General features: G+C 56.8%; 1 protein-coding gene across 1 annotated transcript; it reads right to left on the bottom strand.

The window, feature by feature from the left end:
- Nucleotides 1–849: 849 nt before the first annotated feature.
- On the bottom strand, nucleotides 850–12,597 carry BCL2L11 (BCL2 like 11). Its single transcript, XM_075706744.1, has 3 exons — nucleotides 12,243–12,597; nucleotides 6,190–6,302; nucleotides 850–924 (listed from the first exon to the last, which is right to left on the bottom strand). The coding sequence occupies exons 1-3, from the start codon at nucleotides 12,595–12,597 to the stop codon at nucleotides 850–852; spliced, it is 543 nt and encodes a 180-aa protein (XP_075562859.1).
- Between the last annotated feature and the right edge of the window lie 2,195 nt (nucleotides 12,598–14,792).

Raw genomic sequence — 14,792 nt, forward strand, 5'->3', positions numbered from 1 at the left:
TTTTATAGAAAGAATTTCTTTAAAAAAAGGCAACCTGGTGGATTGGTTTTTTTTGGTTGGTTGGTTGGTTGTGATATTTTGGATGCCGGGGAGTCTGACAGATAAATCTTGAAGTTCAGAGTGTTAAAAAAAAAAAAAATTAAAAAAAATTTAAAAAAAATTTAAAAAAATTTAAAAAAATTTAAAAAAATTAAAAAAATTTAAAAAAATTTAAAAAAATTTAAAAAAAATTTAAAAAAATTTAAAAAAAATTTAAAAAAATCAGTCAGCAGGAAATAGGCTATTTGCATGATGCAAATGAAGGTGGATTTGGGGGTAGCATTAGGTATTTACAGGTAAAAGAAGTGCTGATTTAAATCCCTCTGCCCGTCTCCCATCAGCGCCATCCTTTTCCGCGGGCAAACGCCCAGGAGGCAAAGGGCGAGGCGAGGGCTCCGCGAGTCTCCGCGATGAGGTCGGCGAGGCAAGGCAGGGTTTCCCGCTGGTTTATCCCAGACGAGCCGACGGGTTTCCAGAAATGATGACAAATAAAAAAAAAAAAAAAAAAAAAAAGAGTTATTCCATCGCTGTTGAATATTGACTCTGAGACTCAATTGGAGAAATTAAAAAAAAAAAAAAAAAAATAGTAAGAGAGTTGAGCGAAATGCAGTAAACGCCACTCTCGATGCGGGATTTTGTCCGGAGAGCCCCAGCAGATCGGCGTGGGATGTCCACCCTCATCCGCCGGCCCCCACCGCGCGTCCCGGGGGAGAGGGCGGGGTGGGAGCCCCGCGTCCGTCCGTCTGTCCGCCCTCCCCGGGCTTTCCCAAGGAGCAAACAAGTCCCGGTGCCTCGGGACGCGCCCGGCGCTCAGCGCATCCTCCAGATGACGCGGATGATGTAACACAGGAGGAGCAAAAACCAGGGGTTTCTCGCCTCGAAAGCCTAAAACGAGGAGAGAGAAGAGAGAGAAAACGAAGGCGACGGTGACTCTCATGGCCAGCACCGCCCCGGCGCCACCAGCCCCCCGCACCACGCCGCGCGGGTATTTCGGAGCGGCGAAGCCAAGCGTTTCACGAAGGAGGGAAGTAAACGCCGCGACCTGTCGTGTTCTCCTTCAATAAAGAGCTCTGTAATACTCAAAGGGCCGAAGCTGCCCACTCCCAGCCACGCTTGCCTTGAGAAAGGGCAAAAAAAAAGGGTGGGTAAAAAAAAAAGGGTGGGTGGGTAAAAAAGAGGGGGTAAAAAAAGAGGGGGTAAAAAAAGAGGGGGTAAAAAAAGAGGGGGTAAAAAAAGAGGGGGTAAAAAAAGAGGGGGTAAAAAAAGAGGGGGTAAAAAAAGAGGGGGTAAAAAAAGAGGGGGTAAAAAAAGAGGGGGTAAAAAAAGAGGGGGTAAAAAAAGAGGGGGTAAAAAAAGAGGGGGTAAAAAAAGAGGGGGTAAAAAAAGAGGGGGTAAAAAGAAAAAAGTAAAAAAAGGGTAAAAAGAAAAAAGTAAAAAAAGGGAGTAAATAAATAAATAGAAACCCCAATAAATAAAAAGACCAATCAATAAGTAGAAACCCCAATAAATAAATAAACAGAAACCCCAATAAATAAACACCAATCAATAAACAGAAACCCCAATCAATAAACAGAAACCCCAATCAATAAACAGAAACCCCAATCAATAAACCCCAATAAACAAACAGAAACCCCAATAAACAAACAGAAACCCCAATAAACAAACAGAAACCCCAATAAACAAACCCCAATAAACAAACCCCAATCAATAAACAGAAACCCCAATAAACAAACCCCAATCAATAAACAGAAACCCCAATCAATAAACCCCAATCAATAAACAGAAACCCCAATCAATCAATAAACAGAAACCCCAATCAATCAATAAACAGAAACCCCAATCAATAAACCCCAATCAATAAACAGAAACCCCAATCAATAAACCCCAATCAATAAACAGAAACCCCAATCAATAAACAGAAACCCCAATAAACAGAAACCCCAATAAACAGAAACCCCAATCAATCAATAAACAGAAACCCCAATCAATAAACAGAAACCCCAATAAACAGAAACCCCAATAAACAGAAACCCCAATCAATCAATAAACAGAAACCCCAATCAATAAACAGAAACCCCAATCAATAAATAAACAGAAACCCCAATAAATAAATAAACAGAAACCCCAATAAATAAACCCCAATCAATAAACAGAAACCCCAATCAATAAATAAGCAGAAACCCCCAATCAATAAACAGAAACCCCAATAAATAAACCCCAATCAATAAGCAGAAACCCCGATCAACAAGCAGAAGCCCCGATCAATGAAGAGCAAGCCCGCCCGCCAGCAGGCAGAGCGGCGCCGCCAGCGCGCAGCCCGGTGCCCGCCTGCGGTGCCACGGCGCGGGGCTGAGCCCCGAGCGCTCCGGGCGCAACCGCGGCCCCACGCACGGCCAGCCGGCCACGGCCCGCGCAACGCTGCTCGCTGGGGCGAGGGACCCGCGTACCACCACAGCGCGCAGCGACGACGCAAGGAGCGATCGCCAAACGAGCGTTTCTTTTCAAGCTTTTTTTTTTTTTTTGCCTTTTTTTTTGCCTTTTTTTTTTGCCTTTTTTTTTGCCTTTTTTTTTGCGCCTCTTTTCTTTGCCTTTTTTTTTGCGCCTCCTTTCTTTGCCTTTTTTTCTTGCGCCTCCTTTCTTTGCCTTTTTTTCTTGCGCCTCCTTTCTTTGCCTTTTTTTCTTGCGCCTCTTTTCTTTGCCTTTTCTTGCGCCTCTTTTCTTTGCCTTTTCTTGCGCCTCTTTTCTTTTCTGGCCTTTTTGGCCTTTTTTTTTTTGGCCTTTTGCCTTTTTTTTTGCCTCCCCTCTTCTTTTTTTGCCTCCCCTCTTCTTTTTTTGCCTCCCCTCTTCTTTTTTTGCCTCCCCTCTTCTTTTTTGCCTCCCCTCTTCTTTTTTTGCCTCCCCTCTTCTTTTTTTGCCTCCCCTCTTCTTTTTTTGCCTCCCCTCTTCTTTTTTGCCTCCCCTCTTCTTTTTTGCCTCCCCTCTTCTTTTTTTGCCTCCCCTCTTCTTTTTTGCCCTTCCCCCCCCCCTTTTTTTCCCCCCCCTCCCCCCCCCCCCCTTTTTTTAGGGCAAAAGCCCAAACATCCCCCTCTCCCTCTCTCCACCATCCCAAAGCAATCCAACTCAGCCTACATTCAGCGCAGTAAAACCACGCTTGTGCACGCCGCCGAGAGAGAAACGACGCTCTTCACGCCGACGTGCAACCTGCCCTCCCCGCTGCTACGGCGCGCGCGACGCGGGCGGTCCCGCGCCTCCCACCCTGGGCCATCCCCGCGCCCCAGAGCGCCGGCTCCCCCGCACGAGCGGGATTCACCCACCCGGGGGCCGCCCCAAACCCGCCCGCACGAGCTTTGCCGGGGCAAAGAGGGGGCCGGGCGGCGAGTTGAGTTGTCCCATTGCCCATCGTCTTGCCGGAGACGCGGTCCCCTGGGGCGTGACGCGCAGGGTGCACCGCCGGGGAACGTGCCGGGGAACACGTGGCTCCGAGCCGTCCGACAGCCCCGACCTGCCCGGCGAGTGCCGTTTGGGCAGGGCTTTTGGTTCCCCATTTCTACCCACGCGCTGAAAGGGCAAACCCCAGCGAGCGGCGGAGCCAGGCGTGCCGGTGAGGCGCCCTACCGACCCCTCTTGCCAAAACGCTCCGGCTCTGCAGAGCCCACCTTTGCTCCGGAGCGGCCGGACCGCTTGCAGAATGCAAAAAAAAAAAAAAAACACAAAAAAAACCAAACCCAACCTTTCCACGAAGCAACAACCGAGCGCATCGGGGACGAGAATTCTACAGCAATCGCTTAAACGCTCTGAAACCTCTTTTGTGGATGCGACGAGCAAGAAGGTGTCAGATGCTGATTGAGCCAGGTACAAAGTGTTTTTAGGGGTCACGCATGACGGTCTCTGCTCGCGTCATCTAACAAACAGGACGCGGTCCTCGGCGTTTCGGTTCTCTCTCCCCAGGGCGTCAGGTTGGAAGCTTGGCCGCAGCGCCGGGAACCACCTCCCGCCAGCTTCACGTTCCTGCTCATCGCAAACCTATCCCGGAAGGCGCCCAAAAGGGCTGGCCCGCGCTCCGAATTGAAGGCACCGCTCCGGGGAGGCGGCGGGGAGAAGGGGATGGTCGCGGCACGCGGCATTTTGGCCAGCCCTTCTGGGTCAGCTTGCCCCTAACCAGGCGCTTTCGGCTTTCCGCACGCCCGTAGGATCGGCTTGGCCCCTGCCTTTCAATGAAAAAATAGTCCTTATAACAAAAAACAACCAACCAAACAAATAAAAACCCCAAAAAACCAACCAAAAACCAAACCAAACCTAAAACCCCATATAAACCAAATAAAAAACCCCCCCAAAACCCCCCAAAAAAACCATAAAGAGGAGGTGTATTTGCATCCCGAGGGGATCAGCCTGGATGGGGAAGGTCGGAAGATGCGTGTTGCGGATTCGGGATAAAAAAAAGAAAAAGAGGAGGTATTTTGCATCCCGAGGGATCAGCCTGGATGGGGAAGGTCGGAAGATGCGCGTTGCGGATTCGGGATAAAAAAAAGAAAAAGAGGAGGTATTTTGCATCCCGAGGGGATCAGCCTGGATGGGGAAGGTCGGAAGACGCGTGTGCGGATTCGGGATAAAAAAAAAGAAAAAGAGGAGGTAGTTTGCATCCCGAGGGATCAGCCTGGATGGGGAAGGTCGGAAGATGCGTGTTGCGGATTTGGTATAAAAAAAAAAAAAAAAAAAGAGGAGGTATTTTGCATCCCGAGGGATCAGCCTGGATGGGGAAGGTCGGAAGATGCGTGTTGTGGATTCGGGATAAAAAAAAGAAAAAGAGGAGGGTAGTTTGCATCCCGAGGGATCAGCCTGGATGGGGAAGGTCGGAAGATGCGCGTTGCGGATCGGGATTAAAAAAAAAAAAAAAAAAAAGGAGGTATTTTGCATCCCGAGGGATCAGCCTGGATGGGGAAGGTCGGAAGATGCGTGTTGCGGATAAAACGCAGTTTATCGCCGCTTTGTCGCGGGTCGGGAAAGCCAGAGGATTCGGGAACAAAGCAGAGCCGATGGAGCCGTCTCCAGCGAGGCGACGCAGAGAGGCTGCGCCGAAGGAGCTGAACCGCAGCAGCCTGGCACCCGTTTTGGGGGAGAGCCCCTGCCTGAAGGCATCCGCCAAGCGGCCCCTGGGAACGGCGAGGAAACGCGCTGCCGGAGTGGACTCACGAGCCGGGGGGAGGACGGATAAGGGATCCGGGCAGTCAGCATTTCAGCGCCGCCGCTGCTACCGAACGCGTTTCTGACTCCTCTTCCCACCGGCGAGCGCAAGGGCGAGCCGATGGACCAGAAACCCACATGCAGGAACACGCAGCCGTCAACAGCGCTCGGCAGGCGAGTTACCGGCTACGGTCGCTCGTCGGAAAACTGCTCTTACTTCATCTCGCTGGCTTGCTTTGTTTTGGGGGTTCTTCGTTGCTGTGGGTTTTGGGGTTGGGTTGTTTTTTTTGGGTTTTTTTTTTTGTGTTAGTGCCACCTCTTTATTTTTGTTGCAACACTCAAAGGTGAGAGAGTTGACAGTCTTATAAATACACGCGTTTCAAAACAGCTCTGGCAGATTCTCTGCAAGACAAGCAAGTTTGCAGCCCAAGTCCATCCCTGTTTCTTATTTGCAACTACGCCTGCACGCACGCGATCCTCGGCAGCCGGAATTTGGGAGCCGGGCACGGAAAGCCACTACGTTCGCTCCCTGCCTGTTTTTCCCCCAGCCGGGCACCGCTTCCAGAGAGGCTCTCCCAACACCACCCCCAAAAACCACCCCAACACACCCAAACCTTCGCTGCCTCTTCACTTTCAGAAGCTCCTTCCTCATTATCGTCAGGTCCAGCCGCAATCCAGCACCGCGCTTTACGGGCCCTGGGTGCTACGAAAGCTACTGCGAACTCCCGAAAACCTCAAGTGCCAGCTTAAGCGTTATTTTTAATTGATTTAATGACGCTGCAGCGGCAGACGACTCGCCGGCGCAGGCAGCACGCCCCTGCGTCCAGGCAAACACAGCCACCCGCGCATCCTTTTCTACGTTTGAGGTAACGAAACATTCACCGCAGAACTAGTTTTCAGAGATGATTAAGCTTTTCCCTTTTAGAGACCGGTGCGTAAAGAAATGGAAAGTAAAAAGACGAAAGTTACCCTTCTTCTGTAATAGGAGGCATTGAACTCGGCTCCGATGCGCCGCAGCTCCTGTGCGATCCAGATTCGGGGCTGGACGTCTTCCGCTACCGAGTGCGACTGCCTCTGGGAAGCTGCAGGGAACCAAAACCAGAGTATTTGAAACAGGTGAAACACCAACAACAAATAAATACTCTATAAACTTGGCAAGAGCCAATGGACTACTACTATTTTTTTTTATGTATTATTACTATTTTTTGTAATTTTTTTTTTTAAATACCATTTCCTAGGAGTTGTGCAGGTGCCAGGCTGCGAGGGCCTGCGCGTGGCGCGCAGCGCAAATGGGACTTGTTGCATAAGATGTGCATCAGAGGAGAGGCTTTTATTCCTCACCATTTTTCTATGTGATTATTAGGCTTTTGTTCATTTGGTTTTTTTGCTACAGGTTTCCCCTAAGGAGCATCTCCTCCAGCACATCCAAGCGTTGGTCCCCTCTTAAACCGGGAGGAATGCCGAGACGCCACTCTCCAATTCCTTTCCCCTAGCAAAACCCTCTCTTCCCCCTCTTTCTAATAATTTTCTTTCTTGCCGGGACAGCAGCAACTTCAATCTCACTACCTTAACAAACCTCTGTCTGGTTACTTTAACTGAATTCTCCCATTTCTTCCCCGAACAGTTCTGAAGCGCTCGCCGAGAAAAGGAAAATAATCGGTTTGGTCGTACTGAGAAGAAAGCCACGACTGGGTTTGTACGCCGAGGAACCACGCTTCCAGCAACCTGAAGGACTTTCCATCCGCGTGGACGCTCGCCTCTCAAAGAGCATCTTCCTGAGCTTTCGCGGAAAATAAACGCGACGCAAGAAAACCATGCTGGCTTATAAAGGGGGGGGGGGGGGGGGGGGGGGAGCTAATGCATCAATTATACTGTACTTATCTCGGTCTCCATTTTAAGAAGTTATTAGGCATGTGATAAAGCCAGCGCAATCCCCCAAACACCCAAGGGGGGAAAGGAGCAGCCTGCGACCCCGGCAGGATCCCGTGCGGTACTTGCGTCGCCTCTTCCCGCTCCCGCAAACCCAAGTGCGGGATCCGAGCAAGAATCACAGCCTCAAAGGGAAAAAAAAAAAAAAAAAAACACCAAACCCCACCCAACACCAAACAACACAGAAACAAACAAACAAACAAACAAAAAAAACCCCAAAACAACCCCACACAACCCAAAAAAAAAAACACCGCACAAAACAAAACAGAGCTTTTTGGCACGAGAGCTTAGAAAGAATCACAAGGGAATAGAAATAGCTTCCAATCTCAAAATATTCAAAGGATTAGTGGGGCAGTAAAAAAAAAAAAAAAAATTAAATAAAAGCCTGGCTCCAACCTGACTGGAAAATATATTTCCGAGCCAAACTAGCGCTGCTTGGCTCGGGGATCTGTTTTGTTTTCACGCTGTAGTAGCGCAGGAGTAGTACCCGCCGCCTGCCCGGGGACGGCCCCGGCGTATTTATTTTCCTCGCTGGTGAATGAAATGCGGCGCAGCCCTCGCGATACTCCACCCCGACGCTCCGGGAACGCAAACAGGATTTCTGCCAGGGCGGGGCGACCATCCGAAATCCCACCGCCGTCACCAGAGCCAGCCCCGGGCTGCCTTTCCCAACAAGGGCTAAGCTGGGTGGGGAGGGGGAGACAAAAAAAAGGAGAAAAAAAAAAAAAAAAAAAAAGGAGATGGGACAAAAGGATGCAGAGAAGCCTGGGGATGCGGAGAACACTGCAAGGGGGAGAGGTACGGCTCCGTCGCCATCCTTCCCCCCTTCTCCATCCTTCCCCCCCTGCCCCAGCATCGCACCCAAGAGCTCATCCGCTCGAGAGATGAAGGCTGGGGTTGGTGGCTGAGAGCGAAATCGCGTTGAGGTTTTCAGAAAGGACTTTCTGTGGCGCTGCCGAACGGCGGTGTCAAAAGGGTCCAGTCATAACCGGTCCCAAAACCCGTCAGAGGTGCTTTCGGGGGGCCCCCCAGTCATACCGCGAGCCACCGACGGCGAGCCGGCTGCCGTGGGGACAAATTGGGGGAGGACGCCCGCGCCTCGCCGTAGAACCACGGGATGCTCCAGCCCGGGACGGGCACGGCAATGCCGCGGTCCCAGCCTGGAAGCAAAAGAAAAAGAAAAGAAAAAAAACCCAAAAAAAGAAAGAACAAACCAAAAACAAGACCAAAAACCAACCCCAAAGTGCACCTCCAGCCTCCAGGCACGCTCATCCAAAGCAACCCCAGGAGAAAACTTCCTTGGGGAACGGGTTCAGAGGAACCGCGCGCGAAGCTCGGGGAGAGAACGGCGGCGGCTCTGGATTGAGAGCAACAGGAACGCCAGCGCCAGCTCCTCGGCGCAAGGTCTCCCCCCCCTTAAATTGCACCTACTGCACCCGCAGGATCTCCCTCGCAGGCAAGGAGAGCTTCGTGCTGCTTCTCCCCCCTCTTCCACAGCGCGGGAAGACGCACCGGGATCGGAACAGCCCGGGGAGAACCCATTTACGGAGTGCTCGCACCAAATACATCCCAAAAACCCAGGCGCGAACCCCGCGCTCCTGTGCCTTTAGGCAGGGCCGCTCTTGGAACAAAAAAAAAAAAACCCAACCATGAAGAGCCACAGACTTGAAATATTCGTCCAAAATTCACACATCCACGCGACCGGAGGCATCCCGCGATTCCCCAGGGTTGCCTCCGCTTTTTTTTTTTTTTTTTTTTTTTGTGCCTGGCAGGGGCACCCTCAGCGCTTAATTATTATTTGGGCTGTCGCCGCTGCAAACTTTGGGAAGGTTTTACGATGTTCGGAAGAGGCAGCTTCGGGGCAGAGCGTGAGCTTTGCTGGACCAGCCTTGGAAACAGCCCGGCGCTGCCCACGGGAGAGGCCGAGAGCACCTACGGCACACAAACCGCTCTCGCTCGCAGGAAACGCCTGTTTATTAATTATTATTATTATTATTAAAAGCCACTTGCTTGCGCTTCCTAGCAAAGCCAGTGCCTTGCGGCAGATAAAAATCAGCACGCAAAAAACACAAACAACAACAACAAAAAAAATTATACCCTTGGCTTCCTTGCAGAGGGACCGGCCCGTTTCCGCGCGGAAACTCAACGGCACGCATCCGGCGGGACGCTGCCCAAGGCGCAAAGCCGCGGCCCTTTCTCGAGGCGAGCCGCGCAGTAAAGCCACGGCCTGGGAGTCGCAGCCCCTGAGCGGGGATAAAACAGCTCCGCAGATCCGCGCTGCCGGCTTAATCGTGTTTGAGAGTAGCCAAGGGTCCCGTTTAAATAGCTCGAGGATTTTTCCATTTGCTTATACTTGTTTAGGATGATGCCCGTAGCAACAATAACAGAACAAAGGCTCCAGTAAAACCAGCATTCCAACAGCTCTCCTACGGCGATGAAAAAGCAGAAGTAAAAAAAAAAAAAAAAAATCAGGGAAAACTTCTTCCTGGAGCACCAAAAAAAAAAAAAAAAAGTCACTCGCTGCTAAAACATTGGCTGCGGCTCTCCCTGCCGAGGAACTCCAGCATCCTTGCCCTGCTGTGCCACGTGTGTTTGCGCTACACGAGGTTGTGAAACTTGCATTAAGCTGTAATTACTGCAATAATGTCAGAAAAAAATCTTTCCTAAGGGCATATTACAGCAAGCCCTCTGCAGCTGTAACCACAGCCATTAACCAGGGAGGCAAAAAAACAACAACAACAAAAAAAAAAAACCAACCCCCCCCCCACAAAAAAAAAAAAAAATTATGTTTTGATCATGTAAAGCTTGGAGTTGGTGCTTGTTATCCCCGGAGGAGCGCTACCGAGGCGGTACCTGCCTCGCGGGAGCGCGCCCGCCTTCTCCCGGTTCCTTGCAGAAGTTGAAAGGTTTCTTGCAGAAGTTGAAAGGTTTCCCCCAATTAAGGGGTTATTAACGCCGAGAGGCGAAAGGCATCGCCGGACGGCTCGAGCGGCTCCGGCAGGCACGGCTTCTCCGCCGCTAGAGCCTTCAAGCCAGCCTCACCTGGCAAGCCGCACGAAAACACGCGCCCGCCCGCCACCGCGCCGCTGCCCAGCGCCAAACCGCAGGTTTCGCCAAAACCAAGCGGGAGCTTTCCGACCCCCGAGCACCTACGGCACCACGCGGCTCGGCCGAGGAAGAAACGGGAGCGGAAGGAACGACGGGTGCGAAGGCGCTTACCTCGCAGCGGCGCGCGCGAAGGCGGGCGAGAAGCGAGCCCTGCCTGGGAAGCTGGCTCAAACATCTTTGCCCCCTCCTTCCCAAGCAGGGACAGACCTATCCCGGAAAAGGAATAAAAGCGGGAATAATGGTTTAAAAAAAAAAAAAAAAAAAAAAAAAAAGCGCTGGATGAGCGGGGGTTCGCCGGCAGCACGTTCGCTCGGCGGGCCCGGCCAGCTCGCAGACACCCCGTGCCGCCGGCCGCACGGCCAGCCCGCCGCCGGCCCCGAATCGGGCAGGTTGCCCGCCGCCGGCCCCCCGTGCGCCCCACGGCTCGCCCTGGCACGGGCTCAAGGCCGCGGCGGGGCCTTTCGCAACCGCCTGGCAGGTGAGGGCGGGCGGCGGGGGTGACGGCGGGCGGCAGCGGGGCAGGGCGCGGCATGGACCCCCCCCCACCGCACCTCCGCCTTGCTCCGGCACGGGGGGGTGCTCGCCCACCGCCAGCATCCCCAAAAGGTGACGGGGGGGTGCTCGCCTGCCGCCAGCATCCCCAAAAGGTGACAACGGGGTGCTTGCCCACTGCCAGCATCCCCAAAAGGTGACTGGGGGGTGCTCGCCTGCCGCCAGCATCTGGCACAGGGGGGTGCTCGCCCGCCACCAGCATCCCCAAAAGGTGACGGGGGGGTGCTCGCCCGCCGCCAGCATCCCCAAAAGGTGACGGGGGGGTGCTCGCCCGCCGCCAGCATCCCCAAAAGGTGACGGGGGGGTGCTCGCCCGCCGCCAGCATCTGGCACAGGGGGGTGCTCGCTCACCGCCAGCATCCCCAAAAGGCGACGGGGGGGTGCTCGCCCGCCGCCAGCATCTGGCACAGGGGGGTGCTCGCTCACCGCCAGCATCCCCAAAAGGCGACGGGGGGGTGCTCGCCCGCCGCCAGCATCCCCAAAAGGCGACGGGGGGGGTGCTCGCCTGCTGCCAGCATCCCCAAAAGGCGACGGGGGGGGGTGCTCGCCTGCTGCCAGCATCCCCAAAAGGTGACAACGGGGTGCTTGCCCGCTGCCAGCATCCCCAAAAGGTGACGGGGGGGTGCTCGCCTGCCGCCAGCATCCCCAAAAGGTGACGGGGGGGTGCTCGCCTGCCTCCAGCATCCCCAAAAGGTGACGGGGGGGTGCTTGCCCACTGCCAGCATCCCCAAAAGGTGACTGGGGGGTGCTCGCCTGCCGCCAGCATCTGGCACAGGGGGGTGCTCGCCCACCGCCAGCATCCCCAAAAGGTGACGGGGGGTGCTCAGCCACCGCCAGCATTCGGCACGGGGGGGTGCTCGCCCGCCACCAGCATCCCCAAAAGGTGACGGGGGGGTGCTTGCCTGCCGCCAGCATCTGGCACAGGGGGGTGCTTGCCCACCACCAGCATCCCCAAAAGGTGACGGGGGGGTGCTCGCCCGCCGCCAGCATCTGGCACAGGGGGGTGCTTGCCCAGTACCAGCATCCCCAAAAGGTGACGGGGGGGTGCTCAGCCACTGCCAGCATTCGGCACGGGGGGGTGCTCGCCCACCACCAGCATCCCCAAAAGGCGACGGGGTCCAGCACGGGGGGGTGCTCGCCCACCACCAGCATCCCCAAAAGGTGAGGGGGTCCGGCACGGGGGGGGGGGTGCTCGCCCGCCGCCAGCATCCCCAAAAGGCGACGGCGGGATGCGGGAAGCGCTGCCGCAGGTGCGCGGCGTCGCCGGGAGGACGAGGAAAAGCTGCGTTTTGCGCCTCGGGAAGGAAGGACAGGCAGGTGGAGGCGCGGGAGGCGTCGCCGGCGGGCGGGGGGCGACGGCGGGGGCGGTTTTGCGCGCTCGGGCGGGCGCAGCCCCCCACTTTACCCCCCTTCCCCCCCAAAAAAGCACCTTACCCATGGCGCTGAGGCAGTGGTTGACGGCCTGGCAGGGCGGGCTGGGGGTCTGCGTGGCCTTGTCGCAGCTGAGGGGCGCGGGGCTGCGCTCGGCGTCGAAGGAGAAGTAGCCGCTGGAGGAGCGCGACAGCAGCGGCGACCTCCGCAGGAAGATGAAGAAGGGCGAGCGGGTGGCGATGGGGCCGGGGCTGGCGGGCGGGCCCCGCGGCGGAGGCCCCGCCGTGGCGCTGGCGGCGGAGCCGGGCAGGGCGGCGGGAGCCCCGGGGCGCAGCTGCGCGGCCGGGCCCGGCCCCTCCGCCGCCGCCAGCCGCTCGCCGTCGCGTCGCGCCTTCGCCTCAGGGGGCTGCTTGGCCATGGGGGCTGCCTGCGGGCGGAGCGGGGCGGCCTGAGGGCAGGCGACGGGCGGCGGGGCCGCCGCCACCGGCCCGGCCCCCCCCCGCCCCCTCGGCCGGCCCCATTGTTCTGCCGAAAGTGCTGAGGCGGCAGCTCCGCGCCGCGCCGCCCCCCGCCGCCGTCCCCCGCCGCCCCGCCCGCCCCCCGCCGCCCCCCCCCCCCCCCCGTTCCCCCCGGTCCCCCCGCCTCTGCTCACGGTGCTCCCCGCCGGCGGCCGCTGCAGCGGAGCAGGGGCGCCCGGCCGCGGGCTGGCGGCGGTGTGCGGCGGCCCCTGCGCCTGCCCCGGGCCCTGCGCCGCCCCCGCCGCCGCCCCGCCCCGTGTTTACAGCGGCCGCCGCCGCGCCCCGCCCGCCCGGCCCGGCCCGCACCGCCCCCGGCCCCGGCCCCGGCCCCGGCCCCGCCGCTGCCCGCCCCGCCGAGCGGGGACCGCCCGCACCGGGCCCGGCCCCCCGGAGCGCCTGGCTCTGCCCCCCTGCGCTCTGCTCCCTGCGCTCTGCTCCCTGCACACGCACCTTTACACACCGCCTGCACTCGCACCTTTACACACCCCTGCTCCCTGCACACGCACCTTTACACACCGCCTGCACTCGCACCTTTACACACCCCTGCTCCCTGCACTCGCACCTTTACACACCGCCTGCACACGCACCTTTACACACCCCCTGTACCCTGCACGCCTGGCTCTGCACCCCCTGCACCCTGCACTCGCACCTTTACACACCGCCTGCACATGCACCTTTACACACCCCTGCACCCTGCACTCGCACCTTTACACCCCCCTGCACCCTGCACACGCACCTTTACACACCCCCTGCACCCGCACCTTTACACACCCCTGCTCCCTGCACTCGCACCTTTACACACCGCCTGCACTCGCACCTTTACACACCCCTGCACCCTGCACTCGCACCTTTACACACCGCCTGCACTCGCACCTTTACACACCCCTGCTCCCTGCACACGCACCTTTACACACCGCCTGCACTCGCACCTTTACACACCCCTGCTCCCTGCACTCGCACCTTTACACACCGCCTGCACTCGCACCTTTACACACCCCTGCTCCCTGCACTCGCACCTTTACACACCGCCTGCACATGCACCTTTACACACCCCTGCTCCCTGCACTCGCACCTTTACACACCCCTGCACCCTGCACACGCACCTTTACACACCCCTGCTCCCTGCACACACACCTTTACACACCCCTGCACCCTGCACTCGCACCTTTACACACCCCTGCTCCCTGCACTCGCACCTTTACACACCCCTGCACCCTGCACTCGCACCTTTACACACCCCTGCTCCCTGCACTCGCACCTTTACACACCGCCTGCACACGCACCTTTACACACCCCTGCACCCTGCACACGCACCTTTACACACCGCCTGCACACGCACCTTTACACACCCCCTGTACCCTGCACGCCTGGCTCTGCACCCCCTGCACCCTGCACTCGCACCTTTACACACCGCCTGCACATGCACCTTTACACACCCCTGCACCCTGCACTCGCACCTTTACACCCCCCTGCACCCTGCACACGCACCTTTACACACCCCCTGCACCCGCACCTTTACACACCCCTGTGCCCTGCACTCGCACCTTTACACACCCCTGCACCCTGCACACGCACCTTTACACACCGCCTGCACCCGCACCTTTACACACCCCTGTGCCCTGCACTCGCACCTTTACACACCCCTGCACACGCACCTTTACACACCCCCTGCACCCTGCACGCCTGGCTCTGCACCCCCTGCACCCTGCACTCGCACCTTTACACACCTCCTGCACCCTGCACATGCACCTTTACACACCCCTGCACCCTGCACTCGCACCTTTACACACCCTCTGCACCCTGCACATGCACCTTTACACACCCCTGCACTCTGCACATGCACCTTTACACACCCCTGCACCCTGCACATGCACCTTTACACACCCCCTGCACCCTGCACGCCTGGCTTTGCACCCCCTGCACCCTGCACTCGCACCTTTACACACCTCCTGCACCCTGCACATGCACCTTTACACACCCCTGCACCCTGCACTCGCACCTTTACACCCCCCCTGCACACGCACCTTTAAACACCCCCTGCACCCTGCACGCCTGGCTCTGCACCCCCTGCACACTCACCTTTACACCCCCCCTG

Source organism: Pelecanus crispus, chromosome 3, assembly GCF_030463565.1.
Source record: "Pelecanus crispus isolate bPelCri1 chromosome 3, bPelCri1.pri, whole genome shotgun sequence".
Classification (NCBI taxonomy): Eukaryota; Metazoa; Chordata; class Aves; order Pelecaniformes; family Pelecanidae; genus Pelecanus; species Pelecanus crispus.